Source organism: Neofelis nebulosa, chromosome 2, assembly GCF_028018385.1.
Source record: "Neofelis nebulosa isolate mNeoNeb1 chromosome 2, mNeoNeb1.pri, whole genome shotgun sequence".
NCBI classification, from domain to species: domain Eukaryota; kingdom Metazoa; phylum Chordata; class Mammalia; order Carnivora; family Felidae; genus Neofelis; species Neofelis nebulosa.
In genome coordinates, this window is record NC_080783.1 from 11,594,736 (window position 1) to 11,619,502 (window position 24,767).

The following is a 24,767-nucleotide window of genomic DNA, read 5'->3' on the forward strand; positions in this document are numbered from 1 at the left end:
TGCTAAACGATCACAGGTCAGCAAAGCTCAGAAGTCTCCAGTTCCATGAGGTAATTTATATAATGTATTACAAGGGACTGAGACCGAGTTAGGGGTGCACTGTCGTCTTTTTCTTTAAAAGAACCTCATGATAAATTCTTCAGTATATGCGGTTTTGTGGCTGTTTTTTCATTAAAGACTAGAAGATACCAATCTTTCAGTGTCCCAAATGAGAAAGAGAGACCACTGTCACTGGACCTTATTCCCACAGCCAATTGTCTTAGTTATAAAAGGGCGTGATGGGGGGAGGCAGGCATCTCCTGGGAGAGAAGCCAAGCCAGGTGACACAAAGCTCATCTGTCCCTCATAAGGTGACAAGGACATGAAGAGGGGATAAGTCTCGAATCTCTGCCTTGCAAACAGTTTAACTGTGAAGAAGAGAGACCTCACCACCAAAGGGCTGTGAAACCAGCAGGGGTAATGACTGATTATTTCTGATTATTGACCATAAAGATTTTGCCATAAAAGCAAATCCATCTGTTTGATGTCCGTTTTAGAGCTCTGTAACTTTTACTCGCTGCTTCCTAAAGGGGCTGATTCATTACTTGGGGGGTCGGGAGTAGAGAAAAAAGTCTTCCCTAATCTTTGGCCAGACCTCTGATACATCCTTTTGTATTCCAACTTGGTGTATTTTTCCATGCACATGCAAATACACATAATATTTATCTGTTTATCTATGTTTTTTAACAATGGGATTATAAGATACATATAGTTCTGCAATCTGCTTAATTTTAATTCATTTTCAAAATTACATAATAGTTTAATACACACCATGGTATAGAGAAAATTATAATCGACAGCAGGGCTTATCAAATCTTAGCTGCTTTTTCAGGGTTTCGTTTCCTCTACAAAGTGACACGTGATGGCATTACAGTTATAATTAAAGCCACTGAGGTTAATCCTTGATTAAACGTCCTGGATCCTCGTCTTCCTCTCTCAAGAGGCAACCACTCCAGTGACTCATGGATGTTTTTATACTTTATGGAATTGTCTGCATGTCCGTAAATAATGTACTGTGAAATTTAAAACTTCACATGAAAGTATAATCTATGCATCTTATGCAACATGGGATACACTATGAAAACTATCTTTTTTTAGCCAGCCTAATGACTGCAAATTTCTGTTTTCTACCTCTGTGCCTCCTCTGAGCTTGGAGGCTTCAGTTATTGTCGTCTTACACTTAGTTACAACCAATGAGAAGTGGAAAAAAAAAAAAAAGAGCATTTCTAAGTTACTTTGTGTCCATTTTCACTCCCCCCACCCCCATTTCGGCTATAAATCACAAAGTTAACAATTAGGAAGCTGGAAACACTTTTGGCCCCGTTAGTGAAATATCTGTCCTACACAAGCAGTGCAAAGGTGATTTTCCTTTTAAGAGCATTTCTGTTGGTGCCTGAGACGCAGGTACCTACCAGCACTTCCAGGAACTCCAGGAGGACCACTGGGACCTATAAATCCGTAACAGTAATTAATTGCTGGCAAGGATATAAACACTCCCCTCCCCCCATTTTTGAAATCTTGGGTGACAATATCATAATAATTAATAATAAATATTTTCATACTTTTTCTCTACTCCCACAGAGAGAGATAAAGGAAAACTTCGCTGATTGAGACAAACCGCAGAGAAGGAACTAGTCTTAGGTGCCTAACATTCAAAAGTGAATCATGCCACCTCTGCACCTTCAAACAATTCCGCAGAGATCTACGAGGAGCCTGCTGTGTATCTGACACTTTGTTGGAACGGTTCAGGTGCTAGAAGATGGTGTTCCATCTCCAATAACATCGCACGGGGTTCTAATTCTCGGACACATGGAAGTGATTTATAGTGACCATATATCAGATTAAAAAAAAAATCTGTGTCTGTATCTATACTTGTCTGCCCATTTATTTAAGAATGCTAGGTATTTTTACTCTTTTGAGTGAAATTCTCCTTTGAAATCTTATGTGTATCAATAATTTGCCTCAGATCAGTGGTTCTCGATCCCGGCTACACACTAGAATAATCTGGAGAGCTTTTGCAATCTACCAGTGCTCAGCCTCCCCCCTCTCCCCGCCCCCACCTCCAGACAGTTGCATCAGAATCACAGGGATGGGATTGGCACGTTTTTAGAAGTTCCCAGGGATTCTGATGTGTAACCAGAGAGGAGAGCTCTTGGCCTAGACCTTTCCAGTGTATCTACCCAAAGGGACAGAATCTAATAAATGTGACTCTGCTTCATGGTGCCAGGAGTTGGGAAACCCCAGATTTCAGTCCCTTCTTGTCACTATTATATGGATTTGCTCAAATTATGGTTTTTCAGGGTCTCCATTTTTTCTTTTGTATCCCACTAAGATTGCTGATTCTTTATGTTCCCTCCTCCTGCCCTCTGGCCATTATTAGTGTTTTCTTGTCCGACTTGAACTTCATGCTTGCACACACAAAGAATTTAACTACCTTCTGTGGTATAGCACCTATGGAATTTTCATATAAAAGTATGAAAATTAGGAGGCCATGAAAATTGGGAGACCTCTCTTCCCTCTCCCCCCACCCCCCCGCCCCCTGCAAATTCTAGGTCTATAAGCATATGTTACATGTTGCCTGGAGAGAAACACATGGAAATAGGCAGCAAACGCTTTAGGAAGAAATGTATCCTCACCCTGTGGGCCACGAGCTCCTTTGGGGCCTGGTGGGCCTGGAATTCCTACATCCCCCTTTTCCTGGTATGCATCATAATATTCTGTCTTAAAGGAAAAAGGAACAAATGAAGAGAAAAGATAGCTATTTATGGAGAGCTCACCAAATGCCATATTCCAATGTCTTTTATTTTGGCCCAAATGATATTTTCCTTATCTTCCTGAATTCATAGGTTTATGTGTTAGCAGAAATATGGTAGTCATGTATACATAATGGATACATGTAAAAATAAAAGTTGATGTTTCTGGTATCATGGTATCATATACTTCATGGGCTTTCAACTAGAAATACATTTTATGATGTGACCCAGCTCACATACTCATAGTTATAAATATACATACATACATATCTAGATATGTGTGAATACGTATGCAGAAATTGAAGTTTCACGAACAGTGACTTACCATTTTGACATTTGATCAATGCTGATTTTTCAGTATATTCTATCTCACTTAATTTTTTTTAATGTTTATTTATTTTTGAGAGAGAGAGACAGGAGGAGCAGACAGAGAGGGAGACACAGAATCAGGAGTAGGCTCCAGGCTCTTGGGCTGACAGCACAGAGCCCGATGCGGGGCTCAAACCCACAAATCGAACCGCAGGATCATGACCTGAGCTGAAGTCGGATGCTCAACGGACTGAGCCACCCAGGTGGCCCTATTCTATTTCACTTTTTAAAAACACTTGTCCTCATGAACTAACTTTATTTCAGAGTCTGTTGGGACCCACACATCAAAAAATACTCTGATTGTTTCTTTAAATTTCAGGATACCAATGACTTGCAATAATTGAGGACTCTTGTTTCTGACATGCTCAGTGGACCTACTGTTGGTCTTTAACCATCTACTTCGTAAGCAGAATTTCCAAGGACGATAATAGAAACTGGAATTAAAACATATACACACAGCAAACTGGGAATGCTAATTCCTCTCCAGCACAAGGAGATTTCGTTTAGAGCTTGGTACATTTATCTTAAATGAAAGAAGCGGGGAAAAGAAAAGGTTTGTTTTTTGTTTTGTTTTCCTGTATGCTGCACGGGGCCCATGACTTTGCTGGCTTGTTTAAAAAAGAGGTAACAAGAGTATTGTGGTTAAACACTATGTATACAGTCACAAAAAATAACTCACAATAATAACAGTAATGATAATATAATAATCTCCATCAAAATCCATAATGGCATATATGCACCTGCCAAGGGTTGGCTAAGTGCTTTCACCCTAAGGCCCAATTATTCTTCCCAGCAACTCCATAAAAGTATTTTGGGGCTATTTGCATCTGAATCACTTACTTGTGTGAAGGTGAGAATTTCCAGGACCTTCCTCCAGCTACTTATTTACTTAGTTAAATTACTTAGGCTGAGGGGTCTGAGAACGGTGTTAGGAATGGGACCCCCCTCACCCCCACCCCCTGACTCTCCTACTACCACCGTCCTTTCTGAATGGCAGCTACACGCATTGAACGTGAGAACCACTGTCCTTTAAGGCAGGAGACGAAGGGATACTGGAAGTCAGAGCCCGGATCTCTTTTACTCATCTCCTTAAGCGACAGGGTCACAAAATAGAGAATGTGCTCTATCTCTGCAGTCAGGAGCTGACAGACATCAGTGCAATCCACATCCACACTGCAGAGAGGAGACAGCCTGCTGAGACAGAGCTTGGGCTTGGGGTCAGTGGCTTCTGCTGGCCCTGGTTGGGCTCGTGCTGCCCAGAAGTGCAGGATGTCATATACCCATGCCCAGACGGAGTGGGTGGAGCTCGCTCCCTCTGCCCTGGGTACCCCAGCTGACCCCCATGGCACCCCTCCTGCTCTGCTCAAGGCCACAGGTCACCTGGGGCCATGTGTGATTGAACAAAGGTTTTCTTCTTTCCCACCGCCGAGGGTGGGCATTGCTAGTGCCTTCCAGAGACCATATAGGACCAAATAGAAATATTTATCCATTGTCAAATGGACAAATAATGACAACAGCTATTTTCTTCCTTGGTTTGATAAAAACGTAAATACTATCATCTCTTAACAGTTAATGAGAGACGCCGATTCAAAATTTCCTCGATGCTTTGAAGGACTTGATCACCCATGACAACTGGACATTGTCTTTAGTTACACTTACTGGACCACGGAATCCTGGAGGGCCAATGTCCCCTTTCCACCCCTGTGTTGAAAGACAGTTACAAATTGTGAGTACATTAATCCAAAATATTTACATATTTGGTATACTGAAAAAGCAAAATGCACAGCTAAATAATAAACTGACTTTGGGTTATTTCCCTGGAGGGCCACACCTGGGGCAAGAATCCCGTCAACAAGGTCCTGAGAAGCAGCTGTGGCTCTAGTGATTTCCAGATTCCCTCCGTGCCAGTACCTTCAGAGGGTGTTTCTATGCATTACACACTCCCACGTTCTCGCCCAGATCTCAGGCACGGCAAAACCAGCTGTGAGTTATATGCAGTTCCCACTGTCCCAACTCACCTGTAACCCACCCCCTTCCTTACCTACTCAAGAGGGCATTTTCAGAATTGGACAGGAAGTGATATTATTTATTATAGGGTAAATCTTGAATCTGCACATATCTTTACACATAACAATTATTTGAAAATGTCTGTAACATGTTGTTGGCAACGCATGAAACGGACTACAGCGCACAATTCATTAATCGTGACCTTTCAGTGTGTCATGACCCAGGTTGAGACTCACAGGGTTCAGCCTACACCTGCCCTCCGATGACCAGAAACCCTCGCCTGCAGGACTTCTCCAGCTCCTTCCTCATGAGGAAACTAAATCTCACTGGTCACTGTGTCAGCCAGCTTCTGCCACACAGAGCGAGTTTTATATCTTTCCCACAAAACTGCCCTTCAGGTGTCCATGCAAACTTCACATCCCTCACTTCCTCTTAACAAATATAACTAAGGTGTTTTAATGAACACTGGTCGCAATTCCTTATACCTATTTCCAGGGCATGGTGGGGAAAGGGCGGGCAAAAGCCAACCAGTTAAAAGAGCCTGGAGAAGAGGATGTTAGAGAGGGCATTACCTTAATGCCGTCTTCTCCTGGTAACCCAGGGAAGCCCCTGTTGCCTTTGGCTCCCTGTGGAAAAGGGCAGAGAGAACGGGTCAGAAGGCCCGCGGGTCAATTTCTCCTGTGGGAAGCAAGAGCAGTTGGAACTCCTTTTTGCAAAGAAAAATTAGGGTGGCTCAGATGGTCTCTCTTCACAGTGAGGGTGTTGCACTCTGATTCTCAAATGTAGGTTTAAAAGGCCACATGCTTTTTCTAGATTAGTAGCTACCGATGACTCCCCAGAATGCTTCTTCACCGAATGGAACTGACATTTCAGTAACATCGATGGGCCAAATCATGTCTTTACCTCAGTGCCAGGGAAACCAGGGGTTCCGTCTTTTCCAGGTTTTCCCTAAAACAAAAACACATCATTTAATGAATACGGAAAACCTGAATGATACGATCGTCTCCTCTCGACCTCGGGCAAGAGAGCCTGACTGAGACTCCCCACCCATTTGTTAGAAGAAAAAAAAAAAACTACTAATCATGGAACACGTATGACCTTCTCTTGGTGGGAAAGGCAGAGCCGGGCAGAAGGGGAAATCAGGGGGGGTCAGTGGAAGGAATATTGGAAATTAAGAGCTAAGCTTCAGTGAGATCTAATACTATCCACCCAAGCTTGGAAGAAAACTTGAAAAAGCAGAGGAGTGGACAAAAAAGCTTAGAAAGAGGGAGGTGTTCACAAACTATTCTAAATGTTGGCAATTCCCCGAACTGCAGATATGCCTGTATTTGGACATACTTATAAAAATATGGTGCGGTGTTTTAAACAGACAGGGCTTTTGGATGACCTATTATGAAGTCTACTCTCCATGAAAGAATAAAAATCATACTATTTTTTTCTTAGAAAAATATACACTTTTCTCAATGTAAAAGTTTTAGAATTTAAACACAATATATGTGGTTAAATATTTCTAAAAATAGAGCTGGCCGGGTGAATGGACCCTGGCGGCTTCAGTGTCCCCACTACCCATGTCACAGCATGTCCCATTTTCTTTGGGGAGCGGCCGTTCCCTCACTCTGTGTGATTCTCATGGGGCTCTCAGTCACAATAACCCTGACCCCGCTGGTCTGGCCAACCCTGGAAACTTCTTTCTGGCCACAGTTCGCTTTCCAGAGTGAGGCATAGAACCAAGTTGGGTCAATTAGAGAGATTCTCTGGGGTTTTATTAATGGCCACAGGGAAACACACTGTCTCCTTGGATGCCATTAATCTGAACTTCTCACGTTTTCTCTCTATTGCCACCTACAAGGAAGAAGGTCATTGTCAAAGGAGAGCGTGAGGCCAATCAATGCACACAGAGGGGGAGAAATGGTATGGAGGGCCCCCTCCCGCCATATTGTTTCAGGCTCTGAAGTCCTTGAAGGCTGTTTCAGCCTTAAACTTCTCAGCTACTTGAACATATAAGTCTCATTTCTTGAATCTTTTTCTAAATTTTTTAAAATATTTACTTATTTTTGAGAGAAAGGGACAGAGCATGACGAGCAGGAGAGAGGCAGAGAGAGAGGAAGACACAGATAGGAAGCAGGCTCCAGGCTCCAAGCTGTCAGCATAGAGCTGGACCTAGGGCTCAAACTCACGAACTACAAAATCATGACCTGAGCCAGAGTCAGACGCTTAACCGACTAAACCACCCAGGCACCCCATATTTCCTAAATCTTTAAAAAACTTACAAAAATCTAAGCTAGTTTGAGATGGGTATCTTACACTTATTTCCTAAATAGTCCTGAGTATTTACTAATACAGGCTGCACATGACACTGAATTTCCAAATTTACCTGCGGGCCAGGTTCTCCAGGAGCACCTTTTTCAGCTCCATAAGATTCCCCAGGCGGTCCCTATATTAATGAGAGTTATATCAAATTGTACATATTATTGATTTTTCTTACTTATCTTGATTGCCATTAACTTTTTCCTTCTGATTATCCTGTTATATTTTAAAATGTTAAAATCATGGTTCATCTAAGAGGGAAATCTTACTTATAAGTATTCGTTTAAAAATAAATGCTAAAATACAAGATGCTATATGCAAACAGCCCAAATGCCCATCAACTGATGAATGGATAAAGAAGCTGTGACATATATAGGCACAATGGAATACTACTTGGCAATGAAAAAAGAATGAAATCTTGCCATTTGCAACAACATGGCTGGAACTGGAGGGTATTATGCTAAGTAAAATAAGTCAGTCAAAGACAGGTATCATGTTTTCACTCATATGTGGAATTTGAGAAACTTAACAGAAGACCACGGGGGGGAAGGGAAGGGAAAAAATAGTTACAAACAGAGAGAGAGGCAAACCATAAGAGACTCTTAAATACAGAGACTCTACTGAGGGTTGATGTGGGTGGGAGGAGAGGGGGTGGGGAAAATGGGTGGTGGGCATTGAGGAGGGCACTAGTTGGGATGAGCATTGGGTGTCGTATGTAAGTGATGTATCATGGGAATCTACCCCTGAAGCAAAGAGCACACTGTATGTTAGCTAACTTGACAATAAATTATATAATAATAATAATAAAAAAAACCCCAGATGTTGAAGATGAATCGTAAGATGGGTGACATTGGGCACATATACCACAGCGTAGGGATTTCACCTAGAAGTAGGTGTAAAATAATTCTAGTATACTCATGACCTCTGCAGTAAAATACTATCATGTTCCAGCGAATATTAAGATTTAAAAGTAGATCATGTATCAAAATAGGCTCTAAGGCTTTACTTTATGTTTCAAGGGAACAGCATGAGTGTAAATGACCTACTGAGGGTCCAGGAGGTCCGGATTTGCCCATGGCTCCCTTGTCCCCTTTCTCTCCCTTGAGGTCCTGCCACAAAAACAATTTCAGGTCATTACACACAGATCAAATAAGATTTTACTGCTTTTACAGATTTCTCTGTCTGTTCAATGTACTGGATTTACAAAGTACTTATGTACCTCTTGTTAACATGACACATTATTATTTTTCACATTTCAAATGTTATACTTGTGAACCCATTGAAACTAAACACAGACTTTTTTTTTCTTTTTTTTAAAGAAAGTTATCTTTTGGATCAAACTGTGTTCAACCAATTTAATTCCTGCATCAGTTTTCAATAAGCACATTCAAATCATTTTTAATGTATCTTATTTTCATTTTAATATACAGAAATTATTTTCATTGGGATCATTTTCTGAGTATATGTTATGATGAGAATTTGATTTCCGTTAATCAGGTTTGTTTGCCCCCTAATTGCATTTTATTGATTGTATTTTCCCTCTTGTGAATCATCTCTTGGGGCATCAGTTTTTTTGTTTTTTTTCAAACTTGATTTTTTCCCCCTTGATCAAATCTTCCAGACCTAGATTTTGTCAAAATAAGACTTTTTTTCCTGTCAATTTCTAGCCAATACAATTTTAGACTTTATTAATTTTATTTTTGTCAATTACCTCTTAAAAGTGGTTATTTTCCTCAGGTAAATTTTTCTCCAATCTTCAATGAGAGTTATTATCTTGATTATACCAAATTTTGTCGTGTTTTGCTTTAACTCTTTTCAGTTTTGTTTTGATAATTACTATCACTAAAAATTATTTTATTTTTAGTTTATTTTTGAGGTGATGAAAGTGTTCTAAAATTGCAGGTGGTAATGCTTGTAAACCACATGAATGCACTGAAAGCCACTGAATTGCACATTAGAGAGCAAATTTCATGGTATGTAAATTATATTTCAATAATTTGTTAAAATTAATTATAACTAAAACCCATGAATTTTATTCTTTAAAACGGATGTGTGAATTATGATATGTGAATTATATTTCAATCAAGCTATTATTGAAAATAATCACAAGTCTTAAAAAGGATGATTTTATTTCTTCCACAAGAAAATTGTTAGTTAACCCCTCGCTTCCCTCCCCCCATCCCAGGCATTCCAGGATCAACCTAGTGTCTAGGTTTGGGGTATTATATTGTGATTCACTTTTTCTGAGCGTTCAATTCAGTTCTATATCCTGGTCTTTCCAGCTACCCCATGGTAGGAACAAAATGCAAATGTTAATGTCAAAAAACAGGGTCACAGTGTCCTGGGAGAGAAATTAGGGCCAAATGGCCCCTGGGGTTATAATGGCAGATAAAAATGTCTCAGTTGGTTACAATACCACTCCACCCATATCTTTAGGTCATTACTATCCAGTTGGATCAGAGCCATATAACCATTTTGTTATCATTTATTCAAACATACTCACTGAATCCCCATCTGAGTTGGGAACAGTGAGAAGGGATGGGGATAAGAGGTGAGCAAAATTAGATCCAGGCTCCACCTTCTAGAACCTTGGAAGCTGCTTCCACTGATCTTGCCTCACATCCCTGTCTCATTGTTTTCTGGTTCTCCAGTAAAAGATGGGGATAAAATAAAATCCAGAGGTTCAGGCAGGGCTGAACTGGGCTTAGACGGAACTTATAAAAGAGGTAAAAGATCGCAAGGACCTCCCCCCAGAAGAGAGAAGACACAACCCTAGTAATAAAGTGGAAGAGTTACCGTTCTGTTATCTGGGCCGGTTAGCGTCACAATAACCGTTCCTGGTGGTCCAGGGGGTCCTGTCAATCCTTTCACACCCTAAACACAAATACACTCAGGAATGCAAAGCTGAACAACATCACCTTTGCTTTTTTGAAAGACAGATGCTCCTTCCCTGTTGGTTCTTCGGTGAGAAGATAGAGCCAATGATAGAGCAAACACACACGTTTATTTCAGTGTCACTCAGTGACTGAGACGTATGGGTTGGTTGCTCTGAGACTTAAAATGTCTTGCCCACAAATAAACCCCAGTATTTGAATTACCCGCTCTCCTTTTTGTCCTATCACATTATCGCCCATGTGACCCTGTAAGAAAAGACAAAACAAAATTATTTTTAAAAAGAAAATGACTATGAATGGTCTAAACCCACTGAAGTGCCAATGTTTGTAACTGACCATTTACATTTTAATTATAATGTCAGTATTGTCAAAATTATTTTAGCTATTTCTTGGAGGAGAGAGGCACACTATGTTTCTTTCAAAAGTAGAGATCGTGAAATGCAGAAAGCTTACGGGATATACTTAATATGGCAAATGAAGGCATGATGTGGCATGGGGAAAGGAAACCAGCTCAGAGGACATTTATCTGGCTCAGCCACTAGCTGGTTACCTAACTTTCTGATGTCCTAGTTTTCTCATCTTAAAAAGAAGAAGCAAAGGTAGCTTAACTTCGGGATTCTGAAATTCCTAGAGAGGCTAAGAATACAATTCAGTCTTCAGTAGTAATTTAGTGACATGAGAGAAGAGAAAGGCATGCAGGGCCCTTCATGTACTGGCTTAAGATCAGGTTGGTTTGGGGAACAGTCTGCTGCAAAAGTTTATAGGATAAAGTATTGGGTGATCAGTAGGATTATCAGAAATGGGAAACCTACGGACTTGCCCTTTCCTGATACGGAGCTCCTTATAACTGAATTATCAGGGATCAAGTTACTAAGTGCAGGGAGAAGCGAGTGAGGGGTGCAGAGCTGTCTGCCCCATTCCTTTCCATGGATTATTCCAGGGAATAATCCTGTGGCTTCCAGAGAGGGTCTGGGCAGTGACCACATGTCTAATCAGGCCAGGTTTGGCTTTTAGCTTGCTTAGGGCGTTCTGGCTGTTGTGACACACGAACTGTAATCTACCTTAGGTCCCGGAGGTCCCATGGTTCCTGGAAAGCCCTAGAAAAATCCAGAAGTGAAAATTACAGCGGGAAATGTGTACCAAGCCAAAAACTCTGTGTAAAGCTTTTAGCTATAATGAATTTATTAGTTTATAGTGTCTATAGCTGTGATGGCTTCATACTCACAAAGAGCCCTGGAGGGCCAGGTGGACCAATGGGTCCAGGAAAACCTGGAAGGCCTGGTAAGCCCTGTAAATTAAGAGAAGAGGAGGGTAAGTTTAACTTTACTTCTTACCTAAGAACAATGTCCATTTGTTCTTAGTTCTTAGTTCTTAATTAAATCTATTAACATATTTTAATGAAAGTTGAGGAGCATGATGGCTCTCATTCATGGCTGCAGTTAATTACAAAAAAAAAAGGGGGGGGTGGGGAAAGGAAAAAAAAAAAGGTGCCTAAAAGCGTGTTGCCATGTAGAACAGGTTGCCAGGGATACCTGGATGGTAACATTTCCAGGAGCATGACCAGAGCCGTTGCTATACTTTAGAAGGGTTTTTAAATTTTTGAAATTTTGCTTTTGTCTGTGTGTCTGTCTCTCTGTCTGCCTGTCTCTCAGCCAAGCATACTCCTCCCATAGGGCTTTCCACCTGCTCTCCTTCTGTCTAGAATCCTCTTCCCCCAGACATCTAGAGGACCGACTTCGTTTCCCTTTTATTTTCACTCAAATGTCATCCTTTCCCAGCTCGCCCAATGTAAAGCCACAACCCTCCTTCCAACCTGGACACTCCTTTATCCCCTGGCCCTGCAGTCTTTTCCTCCTTGGCATTTTTTACTATCTAACCAACACTTATTAATTTACATTTTTTTCTATTTTCCCCTACTAGAATGTAAGCTCCATGATGGCAAGAATTTTTTTTTTGCGGGGGGGGGGGGGGTGTGCTGATTTGTGCACTGTGGTATCTCTACAGCCTAGAATAGCTCCTGGCATATAATTCATGTTTCTTGTATACATGAATGTCCCACTGTTAGATCTTCATCAGTAGCACCCTGTAGTACCTAGCCGACACTCAATGCACACTTAAAGGACACGTCAACGTCCCAGATGGCTGCGATCTCTTCTTACTGGATCCCTTTCCTTCAGCATCAGGCCCCTTAAATGTTTCTTAAACAAGAAAAATCAAGAGGCATCATGTTCTGTATCTTTCCTCAAAGGTCGGTAAAGCCTCCTAAGCATGTCATTCTGCCATTTTGTGGCTTACCATTGGTTGGCAGGGGTCACCATCCAGGAGCTCAACAACCTAAACTCAAACTCTTTGACTTACTTAGACAAATTTCCAGAAATTTCCACATATACTTCTGAACTAAGTTAAAATATTTCTGGTTTTAACCTGGAAGTTAGTACCTGTGCCTGAGGTCTACCAAAAAATCCTTTTGGATCACAAAGTAAAGCATACACAGTCCCCCAAATGGCTGTGTCTCTTTGTATCCATCTGGGATCACACTCAGATCTACATACATATGGATCAGAAAGTAAACCACTCTACAGGAAAAAGGCACATTTAAATAAAACCCACTTACTCCTGCAAATTTTGTAATAGGGCTATTACTTAACATTATAGTTTTAAATGATATTCAGTGTATGATACAAACCTATGCTTGATTTCAACAAATACAGAGTAAGTGGAACATAACTATTCCTTGAACATTCCTTCTTAGGTGTAGAAAAGCCTGGGTAACTGAGATTTAAGAAGAGATTAAAAGACTTATGAACAAAATCATCCCTTTATGTTAGTTTCATGGAGTTTCTCATAAAGTGAATATTCTAGAGTGAAATGAAGTCGATATGTAAACAGAAGACATGTGAATGTCTACTGCAAATGTTCTTGCAGTTGTCAGAGGTGGGGGTGGAGCATAGGTGAAATGTACACATGTCCAGTTATAAATAAATGAGTCTTGGGGATGTAAGGTACAGCATAGTGACTATAGTCAATAACATCATATTCCAGATTTGAAAGCTGCTAAGAGAGTAAAGTTCTCATCATAAGAAAAAAAAAATTTGTCACGGTGGTGATGGATGTTAACTAGACTTATTGTGGGGATCATTTCACAATATGTACAAATCTCTGATCATTACCCTCTACACCGAATATGTCATATGTCAATAGTATCTCCATGAAAAAAGAAAACAAAACAAAAAGAAAATGGAAAACAAACAATAAAAATGTTCATAAGAGGGGGAGGAAAAGATCTAGAGGAAGAGAGAGAGAGGAGGGGCAGAGACAAAGACAGAGATGCAGAGACACAGAGAAGGGAGAAAGAGGGAGAGATGGACAGACAGAGACAGAGAAAGAGAGCCAGAACCAGAGAAATGAGAATGAGAAGACCATCCCTGAAGTGCTATACCTGTAATCCTGGGGCTCCTGGCAACCCGGGGTCACCTTTTCCATCAAGTTCTATACCTTCTGCAGCAGGAGCTCCCTTGAAAATAAAGAACTTCATCAACTGTAACCAATGTTATATTTGCAAAGCTCCTTTAAATTGCTTATTCAAACTTCTACTGCTTCAAGGATAAAAGTGCTTTTCAGGGCATACACGTAGAGAAAAGATTTAAGATTACTCAGTTTGGAAGAGATCTAAGATTTTCATATATCCTAAGATAGACAATTTACTGGGCAAGCAAGAAAGACATAAGAATGACACAGCATTTCTCAAGATTCCAGAATTAGTGGCAGCTCCTGATCTGGAAGTCGGGACCCTGAGCCTGATGTCAGTTCTTTCCTCCTAGACTCTATTTCCTTCAAGGATTTTCCAAAACTTGTATTTCTTAAGAGGTATTTACAGAAAGAGCTAAAAGAAGTTGTCCGATAGGAACAAATATCATGGTCCAATTATTAACTGGTTTCTGAATTAATTATGAAACCTGATTTGGAATCACTTATATCTCATCATTTAATGGAACCCCTTTCAGATGTACCATTACAGATTTCCTTTCTTTCTCCTTCTTCTTTTTTTTATCTGTTTATTTTGAGAGACAGAGAAAGCACGAGCAGGGGAGGGGCAGAGAAAGAGGGAGAATCTCAAGCAGCCTCCACGCTGTCAGCGCAGAGCTCATGCGGGGCTCCAGCTCACAAACTGTCTTGAGATCAAGACCTGAACGGAAGTCAAGTTGGACATTTAACTCACTGAGCCATGCAGGCGCCTCAGAGATTTTCAATACTAATATGCCACACATGACTTACCTTTTCTCCTTTCAAGCCAACAGCACCCTAAGAAAAGGAAACCAAATACACAGAATCACTGCTTTGTCCTCACTGCTATTCAGCCCCCTCTCTCGCTGTATACTTCCCGCTGGCTTTTAAATATGTTCAACTTTCTTTCATTTAAAGAAACAAAACCTCCCCTTAATCTCCCCCTGCCAGTACTGCCCGTATCTCTTCTTCATGTCATCTGCAACCTTCCCATTCTGTTCAGATCCCATTCACTCCTCAGTCCCACACCTGCCTCATGCCCCATCCATGCTCAAAGTATCCTTTGCTAAATCCTACAATGATGGTGATGTTGTTAAAGTCAATGACAAGTTGTCAGATCTTCATGGACTTCTCGGCAGCATTGGGCAGCTGTCTGCCACGCCCCTCTACGGAAATACATCTTTCCTAGGGTCCCATCATCTACTCCTTCTGGTTTTCTTTCTACCACCAGGGGCCCCTCCTCTTTACGGGCTTATTCTCCTTGACCCGGACATCCCTTGCTAGAGCTTTCTAAGTCATGTCCAAGGCTCTTTTCTCCTTATTCTTGCTCCTTGAGTCACCACCATCCAGGGCCTCTCTGAGCAGATCTAGCTGCCTATCAGTCATCTCTGCTTAGATGTCTCAAATGCAAAATGAAGCCTCAAAGTGCAAACCTGAACTCAACGCATTTATTCATTCATTCGCCACCCATTAGTTGAATGTCTCCTCTCAGCTGCTCTAGACTTTCCCACAGTCTTGACGGATTTCAGCATACGACCATTCTGGAGTAAATGGCTTGTGTTTACACTTTATACAGAGTTAGAAATGGACACCTACCGGGATCCCCGGGTAGCCTGGTATCCCCGGAAGGCCTGGAAACCCTTGCTCACCCTGGAAGACATACAAAGCTTGTCATTCTTTCTTAGTTGTTCTAGAACAGCCTATTGAGATCTTTTCCCTGTTTCTGTCTTCCAACCCTGCAGTGGTAAATCTAGACAAAGTAACCCAAATTCCTTATGGCTGCTGGGTCATGAGGCTGAAGGCCAGAAAACCATTATCTTAACTGAAAACAGGATTAGAATCTACTGTTTCTCAAATTGTGCATAAATGGCAAAAGTCTAATTGTGCCAAGAACTTTTTAATTGCTGTTTCCTTGAAACTTTACTAATTAGTTCTTTCATGGCCACCATTCTGGGAAAAGGAGAGTGCGGTCAGGAAACAAAGAGGATGAGTGAACACTGCAAAGTTCAGTCGTTCCTTGCCAAAGACCAATTTTGCATTCCACGCTTTTGGTTTCTGATTTGCATACACTCACAACCTCAGGCGAAAGTAACCAGGTGAGGTCCCCCCATCCTTCTGTGGGAGAACATGAGAGAACGCCCCCAAAAGACAATCAGAAATCAAACCAGAGCAGGAAAGAAAACCGTTAAGTTTCTGTATGCACACTATTGGTTTTGGCTAAAAGGATCTTTCAAGGAAAGCCTGTGCTATCTCATTCCTCCTTCACCTTGATTGACTCATTTGGCAGAATGTTTCCCGACCAGCTCCTGTGTGAGGAGCACATACCTTAGAACCATTGCACCCTGGTACACCAGCAGGTCCATATGGTCCAGGATGGCCTGGGGTGCCCTGGAAACACAGCAAGTCTCAGAAAGGAGACATAAGCACCAGACCCCGGGAACAAGCGACAAGAGTGAGGAACCCAAGGTGAGGAAAAAGATGGGCTAATTTAGAGAGTTATTTAAATACAAATGGCTATTAATAGTTAAGTAGTATGTACAGTTATTTTAGATCACTTAAATAAAAATCATAGCAAATGAAATGGGCTAACAAAACCAAAAATTACCAAGTGAGATACAGATATTTTAGATATAACAAGAGACCTTTCTATACAAAATGAAGTCCCTTAACGTGCTGTTTTAAGCTGGAAGAAAAGAAAGGAAAAAGAAGAGGGATATGTGCATGAAGTAACTATTATTTTACTATTCTACACTATTCAACAGAGATAATCTATCTTATTCCATCTATTTTATTCTACTCTATTCTGATCTATTCTATTCTATTCTATTCTGATCTATCCTATCCTATCCTGTTGTATTCCACTCTATTCCACACTACACTCCATTCCATTTTATTCCATCTATCCTATCCTATCCTATCCTATCTCATCTATTCTAGTCCATTCTATCCCATCCCATCCCATCCCATCCCATTCTGTCCCATCCCATCCCATCCCATCCTATTCCACTCTATCTCATCTCATTCCGTCCCATCCCATCCCATCCCCTTCTGTCTCATTCCTTCCCATCCCATCCCATTCTATCTTATCCCATCCCATCCCATTCTATCCTATCCCATCCCATCCCATCCCATCCCATCCCATTCTGTCCCATCCCATCCCACCCCATTCCATTCTATCTCATCTCATTCCATCCCATCCCATCCCATCCCATCCCATCCCCTTCTGTCTCATTCCTTCCCATCCCATCCCATTCTATCTTATCCCATCCCATCCCATTCTACCCTATCCCATCCCATCCCATCCCATCCCATCCCATTCTGTCCCATCCCATCCCATCCCATCCCATCCCATTCTATCTCATCTCATTCCTTCCCATCCCATCCCATCCCATCCCATTCTATCTCATCCCATCCCATTCTATCTCATCCCATCCCATCCCATCCCATCCCATTCTGTCCCATCCCATCCCATCCCATCCCATCCCATTCCATTCTATCTCATCTCATTCCTTCCCATCCCATCCCATCCCATCCCATTCTATCTCATCCCATCCCATTCTATCCTATCCCATCCCATCCCATCCCATCCCATTCTGTCCCATCCCATCCCATCCCATCCCATCCCATCCCATTCCATTCTATCTCATCTCATTCCGTCCCATCCCATCCCATCCCATTCTGTCTCATTCCTTCCCATCCCATCCCATTCTATCTTATCCCATCCCATCCCATTCTATCCTATCCCATCCCATCCCATCCCATTCTGTCCCATTCCATCCCATCCCATCCCATCCCATCCCATCCCATCCCATCCCATCCCATCCCATCTCATTCCATTCTATCCCATCCCATCCTATTCCACTGCATCCCATCCCATTCCATTCTAACCCATCCCATACCATCCCAACTCACTCCACGGTATACCATCTCATACTGTCAAGCCCCATCCTGTCTTGTTCCACTTTGTACCATTCTATTCTGCTTGGATTTCAGGAAATACAGTTTGGCTTGTATGTCCTACAAATTCACACTCTAATATATTATGTGATTCTACTGTGACATTTTCATCATGTAGCATATGTCTCAGTACCCATTTCCACGCACTATTGTTTTAACCTCTTTATTAAAATGAGCTTCCTTTTTATTTTTTAACTTTACATATTTTCCCCATTACTTACTGGAAGTCCAGGAGGACCTGAGAATCCTGGCAATCCAGTTATTCCCTAAAGACATAGAAAAGGGGAAGGTGGCAAGAAAAACACTTTTAAAACATTCAACCTGAAAACATAAAATTATTTGCATTCTAATAACCCCATCCTGCAACTGTAATCAGGATGGCTAACATCTATTTGAAAAACAAACAAAAAAGTTTTGACAAACTTTTCTAAATCTTACATTTATAAAACTTTTTAAAAGAGATGATTAAGATCTTTTTTTGCCTTTTTGGATAGATTTTTAAGGCATAACTTGCATATAGTAGAGTGCCCTAAGCTTCTGCAAACAGCTTGAGGAACGTTTACAGATGTCTGCACGTACATATTGTTATTACCACCATCCCATCCAGACAGTGAACATCTCTACCCCCTCCAGCCAGTTCTCTCACACCTTTCCCAGTCCATCAGTACCCACCCCCAACATAGTGACCACTGTTTTCTGCCACTCCAGATCACTTTTACCTGTTCTTGACCTTCAACTATAGAGTGTAGCATACAGAATGTATTCCTTTGTGACATCTGTATAACTTTTACAGTGCAGAGTTCTTATTTTTTATAAAGAAGAAGACGGACCAGTTGGACTACTAACCCTTCCACCTTTGGGACCGGTGAGTCCTGGAAGTCCTGGTGAGCCCTAGATCCAACATAAAAAAAACAAAAAACAAAAACAAGCCCAAAAGGCAAACACTGGAAATCATGTGGCACTAAGAAACCCATAAATTAAAAGTCGCCGTTTTATTCATACCACCAGCCCGTTTTGCTCTTGTGATTATTTCAGTGTCAACACAGTAAATTGCTTGTTTGTTTAATTGGAGCTAAAATATTTATCAGAAAGGACAAACAAAAATTCAGACAAACCCCTGCTACTCCATGTGGGGGGGGGGGGGGTCGGGGGGCCCGTAGCATTAGCATCACCTGGAAGCTTGTTAGCAAAGCAGGCTCTCAGGTCTCCCCCACCTCTCACACGGGTTGACTCAGAATCTACATTTTGACAAGGTTAGAAAATGATTCGTGTTCACACTGACGCCTGTGAAGAGCTGCTGTAAAAGCCCCACATTAGCCGGACAGCTGCTGAGGTCTGATAAGGATAACGATACAGTTACAATGGGGGATGAACGGCAGCCAATATTTCTGTGCATGAAAAACACCTTATTAGCAAAATGTGCCTGGCACGCACACATAAATAAATAGCAAAGCAAGAACTGCCTGAACCAGAGATAAACTAGCTTCGGGCATCGAATAAATACAGTTTAGAGGCCTTGTTTCTTAGGGAATTACCTTAAATGGAGACTGTCTTAACCAGGCCACTTGGTGGGAAAGTTCCATTGTCCAAAAGCTGTTTTTATCATTCCTGGGAGTTTCAGTAGGTTTTGGTATTTTTTTATTTTTTATTTTGAGAAAGGGGTTGTTACAGAGCCTTCTGAGATTGGATGGTCAAGGCTAAAGTGGGCCTTCACCGAGGAGGTGGAATTTTGCTCGTCTATGTTCCCCTCCCCTGCTGGATGCTCTGTGTTATGATGCAGAAGACTCAAGAGTGACTAGGTTTTATGTCCCCATTAGAAATGTTCTTCATGCATAAAATACTTAAAATTAAGAGTGGAAATTTTTTAACCTGAAAACTCCATTTGGTCAGGTTTAATAGGCTCTAATTGTCTGCCTTGGATCAAATTATCCTTTGTGTGACTACATTGATAAAGCACACTGTCTTCCTATACAAACTCCATGACAACATGATACACAGATATTCTTTTCTTTTCTTTTTTATATGTTTTATTTATTTTTGAGAGAGTGGAGGAGGGGGAGGGGCAGAGAGAGAGAGAGAGAGAGAGAGACAGAGGATCTGAAGCAGGCCGTCAGCCCAGAGCCAGATGCAGGGTTTGAACTCAAGAACTGTGAGATCGTGACCTGAACCAAAGTCGGATGCTTAACCAACGGAGTCACCCAGGCGCCCCTACAATTATTATTTTAACTGATTGCTGGCTTCTCTAAAGAAATCCCAAGGTAACAAGCAGAGTGGGTGCAGAGAACAAAACAAAAAGGAAAGAGTTGGCTTGGGGTTGATCCAAGTCCAGAATTGAAGCAAATTCATTTTATTAGTGAAATGGATGAATATCCTAGGCCACACCCTGGAGGAAGGCAGGGGGATGGTCAGAGACCGAATGGGTCTGAATTCAGACACTAAATGTCCAGCATCTGGATGACTTTTTTCAAAATTAGGGTCAGAAGAAAGAGAAATGGAGAAAAAGCACATAAATGAATTGGAGAGACATGAAACGGAAGAATTCACGGAAAAACCACAAAATTTTGCATGTTTCTTCGAACATACAGATGTGGGTTTAGTTTCTTTGGTTATAGGAGTTTGATTCTGGCATCATATAAAGCCAGATTTGAACTCTGATCTTGCCACCTTTCACTGTGGAGTCCAGGATGAGTTAATTATGGGCTCCGAGTGTCAGTTTCCTCATCCCTAGAATGGAGATGAGAATATGAGTCACCATAGTCAGGATTTCTGGGACCGATGTGAAGAGTAAACGAGATACAGTCCAGAGTAAACGTCCCAATGCTTCACACGGAATAGAGTCGCAGTAAATGTTGCCTGTGATTACCACTTAAGTATACCACACATTTGGGAAATTTAAAAAGACTCTGCAGGGATCAGTGACAATTATCTTTCAGAGCTTATTAGTTAGTGCATAGCTTGCTGGAGGCCAGCAGTCAGGGGAACAACCACGTGAGTGCAGGAGAGCCCAGGCTTAAGTTTAGCTAATGTCCACAGCAGGAAAGAGCCATCAGCAAATCTAGTGGTTATGTAGTTATTTAGCAAATCCTCTAGGGTATTTATTTAAACAAAGCCCTTTGTTGTATCACAGACTTTAGGATAAAAATGTGTGATGAGTTGAGAAACAGGGACCCATGAAAAAAGACAAGGGTGTGGCAAAAAGAAGAGTATCCGAGGTAGGAGAATTCCAGAAACAAGGAAAGACAAGTGTTTCAAGAAGAGAGTGATCCGCAGGGTGTGAAACAAAGCAGAAGGGTGTGGGTCAGATAAGGACACAAAAGTCATGGGTGATTTCTGCAGGAATGTTTTCAGGGCAGGAGGACCAGAGGCAAATTATTGCCGGCTGGAGAGTGAATAGTAAGTGGGGTTAGTTTGTTTTTTAAATCCTGACAGAGAAAGGAAAGACAGGGGGAGGGATGGCAATCCTTTGCTTACAGGACTTGAAAGATCTAGGGGAAATTTCATATTTGTATGGGGAACATCTGCATGCTTAAGGACTGAAAGAGAAAAGCTAACATCAAAAAGAAAGGGATGGCCAAGAGAGCTTATAAACTGACATACCTTGGGTCCCTGCGGTCCAGGCAAGCCTTCGGGACCTGGGAACCCCTTCTGGCCAGGAGAACCAGCGGGTCCAGGAAAGCCTTTCTCCCCCTGTTAAAACCAGAACAAGATAAGAAACACACAGAATAGCACTGCCCAGCAACAAACACACCCACAACCATTGCTTTCTTTTCTTTACAACTTAATGATAACATTTGGCATGTATTTTTTCCTTGGCTCAATAAAATTCGCACTCAGCAGTCAGCGTAACAGTAAGTGGAAGGCTACCAGCTGTTAGTATTTGTCTGTAGTCTTGCAAGCGATTGCCTTTGGTCTGGTAGGAACTACTTTTCCCCAAAAGGTGGGGCTACACAGAGCAGAGATTAAGAGAAACGGAATCGGGAACTGGGGGTGGGAAGCCCAAACAGAAAGCTGAGACTAGCGCAGTGTGTTTGCTGGGAGATGGAGAGAGAGTGAGGCTAAGGCACAAGAATGTGTTTGGGGAGTGTGCATAATTGCTGTGGTAGCTTGAAAAGAACAACGTGCAGGCTATCAGTTTTAGTCCTTTCTTGATTACACAGGAATTAGTAATCCAATCTATTTGTGTAGGAGATGCAGGAGATATCAAGAGTGGCATAACCAAAAGGGTGAGCGGAATAGTTTTTTTAGAAAGAGTTAGGTGCTATTATGACAAAGCCCTTAGTAACTAGCAAAAATAATTTAGGCCCAGTGCATCACGTGGTTCTACCAACAAATAATTTTCCCGACATGGATCCTGGGATTTCACTCTAATAGTAAAGGTCGCTGGCTGATTCAGCCAATTTAATCACACCACTGGCAAATTAAATTAAAAAAAAAAAAAAGAGAGATCAAGTTGGCTATTTCATATTGTTGTGTGTACACAGCCACATCCCATAAAAAGAAACAAAAGAATTTGCTACACCCCTCCCCAAACCCAGTTACCCACACACATTCTAGAGTAGCAGCTTGCACAAAGCAGGGACTCAATAAATTCTTGAATGCAAGAATAAATCCCAGCTCTCCAACATGGATCTGAGTGTATACATTCATAGCTGCAGGGAAAAACCTAACTCAAACTACACATCAATTATAGAATAACTGGAAATAAATGTAATAATTATTATAGTTAGTATATAAATTATATGTAAATCATTTTATCTAAAGAGCTAGAAGCATGTTCTAAAATATTTTTAGTCACCCTTCACTATTGTTAAGCAATTCATTAGCATCCCGGAGGAAAGGGTTTTGTAAACAAAGAAAAAACTTTAGTTCTGCCTCTGTCTTAATTATCACAAATTGCAAGTTAATGGAGCGAATTAATGAGATTTCATGGCATTCTTTTTTTTCTTGAAGTCTGCAATGGAGCTACAGGTCTCTCCCCCGCTATCCGAAAGCACAGAGTTCCTACGAAACTTTTCTCAAACTGAAATGGTACAAAGCAAAGAGTATCCCTGCTTTCTAAAAGTTTGAATTACACCATTTCACTTTTGTGAAAAATTTACATTAGTATGGTAATTTTTTTTCACAGAAGCAAAAATCCTCTTTGGAGATCTCTTGCTTAGCAGAAACAAAGGTCAAGGTCGGTCTTTCCTAAAAAACGAATTGGCGCCAGGCGAGCTTTCAGAAAGCGGGGGGCACCTGTACTTCCTCGTGCTGAATTTTGGCCTCAACCAGCGTGCTGTTGCAGGATTCGTTCACTAGGGGGCGCGCCTTCACCAGTGCTGCAGGACTCGAAGTCTGCGGATGTCAATGTCTGGATCAAAGTGAGTGAACAAAGCTGTTTCCAGTTGTTCTTTGTGTTTATCAACATGTAAATAGGGTTATACATATAGACGCATTCTTATAAATCTTTCTTTTTTGCTAACAGACCAAAAGAGTTAAACTGACGGTATTCACACCAGTTGTCTGAAACTTTCTTTTCTTTTTTTCCTTTTTCCTTTCCTTTCCTTTCCCCTTTTCTTTCTTTCCCTCTTTCTTTCTTTCTTTCTTTCTTTCTTTCTTTCTTTCTTTCTTTCTTTCTTTCTTTCTTTCTTTCTTTCTTTCTTTCTTTCGGTTAATGTTTATATATGATTTCTTTAAAATTTGATTTGGGGAATGGAATAACACATTGTGGGTCTTTCTGCTATTAGGCAAAGAAGAGTGAATTCTTGGATGAGCTCTGCAGAGGAAAAAAAGCAATATTTAAGATTTTGTTTTTACCTTCTCTCCTTTGATCCCATCACAGAAGCACTGGCCTTTGTCTTTACAGACACAGCCCTAGGAAAAAGGGAAAAAAGAAAGAGTTTTGTTTAACAACAACTTAATAAATCCTGACTGACAGGGCAAAAGCAAACATATTTTTCTGTTCTTTGAGCATTAAACACTATTCGTTAGGAGCCATGTGATACTGGGGCAACATTATCAACAGAAATAGAGTCGAAAAGTGAGACGTTGCATGTAGGAGAACTCTCGGGTGAGTGTACATCATTTTTATCAAATGTAGGAATTTTAAGCTATGCGAAATACAAAAGTCATCTATCCTTTTTTTCAGGATAATGTATCACTGAACCACATGAAATTGACATAATTGTAAGCAGAAAGTGGTCTAATGTTGGCAAATTTCTTAGGTTTAACATAATGTACATATATGCATATGCGTATATGAACTGGTCATATCTTCCATAGGTGACTCGAACGGTTTCTTTTCCTGAAATGATGTTCAAGACTGAGAAAAGGTGATCAGTATCCACCATGTGTCTTTAAGGGGAACAATCTAACTCACTAATGTTGGTATCAAAATGTTCTTACTTTAAAACAAAACCAAAAATTTAGCTGGGAGCTTGGGACCTCTTATCCTGTCTAAGCGGTCATCGGGACACAGTTTAAAACCTATGCACCTGCCGACTCTAATAAAGGTCAATTTTTAAAAATTTCTCTGCCAGCAGAGGAACAAAAAAGTAGTTTAGAATACTGGATTTGCAATGTGTTTTGATACATGTTCTAGGTTTATATATTTATCTTTTTAAGTTTTTTTTTCCTTTGGGTTAATATTAACTGAGAACTAGTTTGCTTTCCACAGGAAAAGGATATTAATTGACAGCAAAAGGCAGGGCAAGTCTAGGGCATGTGCTGGCTGGTTGGTAGGAAAAATAAAAGAGAGATCGCCTCAGATATTTCCAAAGTGGAAGATCCTATTTATGCAATTAAAATAAGATACACAAGCGAAAACATCCTCAGTTAAATATATTTCCTGAGACTAGGGCAGTAGGCTATGTTGCCCTTCAAGGAAAGGAAGTGTATAGTAATTTTCAGATGCCACATTTATATGCCTCACAATTTATATGAATGGAGAGTGACTGAT

General features: G+C 41.1%; 1 protein-coding gene and 1 long non-coding RNA gene across 3 annotated transcripts in view; one reads left to right on the forward strand and one right to left on the reverse strand.

The window, feature by feature from the left end:
• Window positions 1-1,904, forward strand: part of LOC131497003 (uncharacterized) — a 45,744-nt gene extending 43,840 nt beyond the window's left edge. Inside the window, exon 2 of the long non-coding RNA XR_009254711.1 lies at window positions 1,621-1,904. This is a non-coding gene — a long non-coding RNA (uncharacterized LOC131497003). The remainder of the gene's footprint in view (window positions 1-1,620) is intronic.
• Window positions 1-24,767, reverse strand: part of COL4A3 (collagen type IV alpha 3 chain) — a 130,704-nt gene that overhangs the window by 44,725 nt on the left and 61,212 nt on the right. The window contains exons 2-20 of one of the 2 annotated variants that reach the window (XM_058702695.1): window positions 23,627-23,683; window positions 21,428-21,517; window positions 18,677-18,721; window positions 18,052-18,096; window positions 16,199-16,261; window positions 15,470-15,523; window positions 14,645-14,671; window positions 13,809-13,883; window positions 11,595-11,657; window positions 11,431-11,466; window positions 10,574-10,615; window positions 10,272-10,349; window positions 8,522-8,584; window positions 7,543-7,602; window positions 6,072-6,116; window positions 5,741-5,794; window positions 4,821-4,862; window positions 2,676-2,760; window positions 1,452-1,487 (exon numbers count right to left, since the gene is read on the reverse strand). In XM_058702695.1, coding sequence (XP_058558678.1) covers window positions 1,452-1,487; window positions 2,676-2,760; window positions 4,821-4,862; window positions 5,741-5,794; window positions 6,072-6,116; window positions 7,543-7,602; window positions 8,522-8,584; window positions 10,272-10,349; window positions 10,574-10,615; window positions 11,431-11,466; window positions 11,595-11,657; window positions 13,809-13,883; window positions 14,645-14,671; window positions 15,470-15,523; window positions 16,199-16,261; window positions 18,052-18,096; window positions 18,677-18,721; window positions 21,428-21,517; window positions 23,627-23,683 — 1,060 coding nt within the window. Of the gene's footprint in view, window positions 1-1,451; window positions 1,488-2,675; window positions 2,761-4,820; window positions 4,863-5,740; window positions 5,795-6,071; window positions 6,117-7,542; window positions 7,603-8,521; window positions 8,588-10,271; window positions 10,350-10,573; window positions 10,616-11,430; window positions 11,467-11,594; window positions 11,658-13,808; window positions 13,884-14,644; window positions 14,672-15,469; window positions 15,524-16,198; window positions 16,262-18,051; window positions 18,097-18,676; window positions 18,722-21,427; window positions 21,518-23,626; window positions 23,684-24,767 lie in introns of both variants that reach the window. The other variant, XM_058702687.1, reaches the window with a different exon arrangement.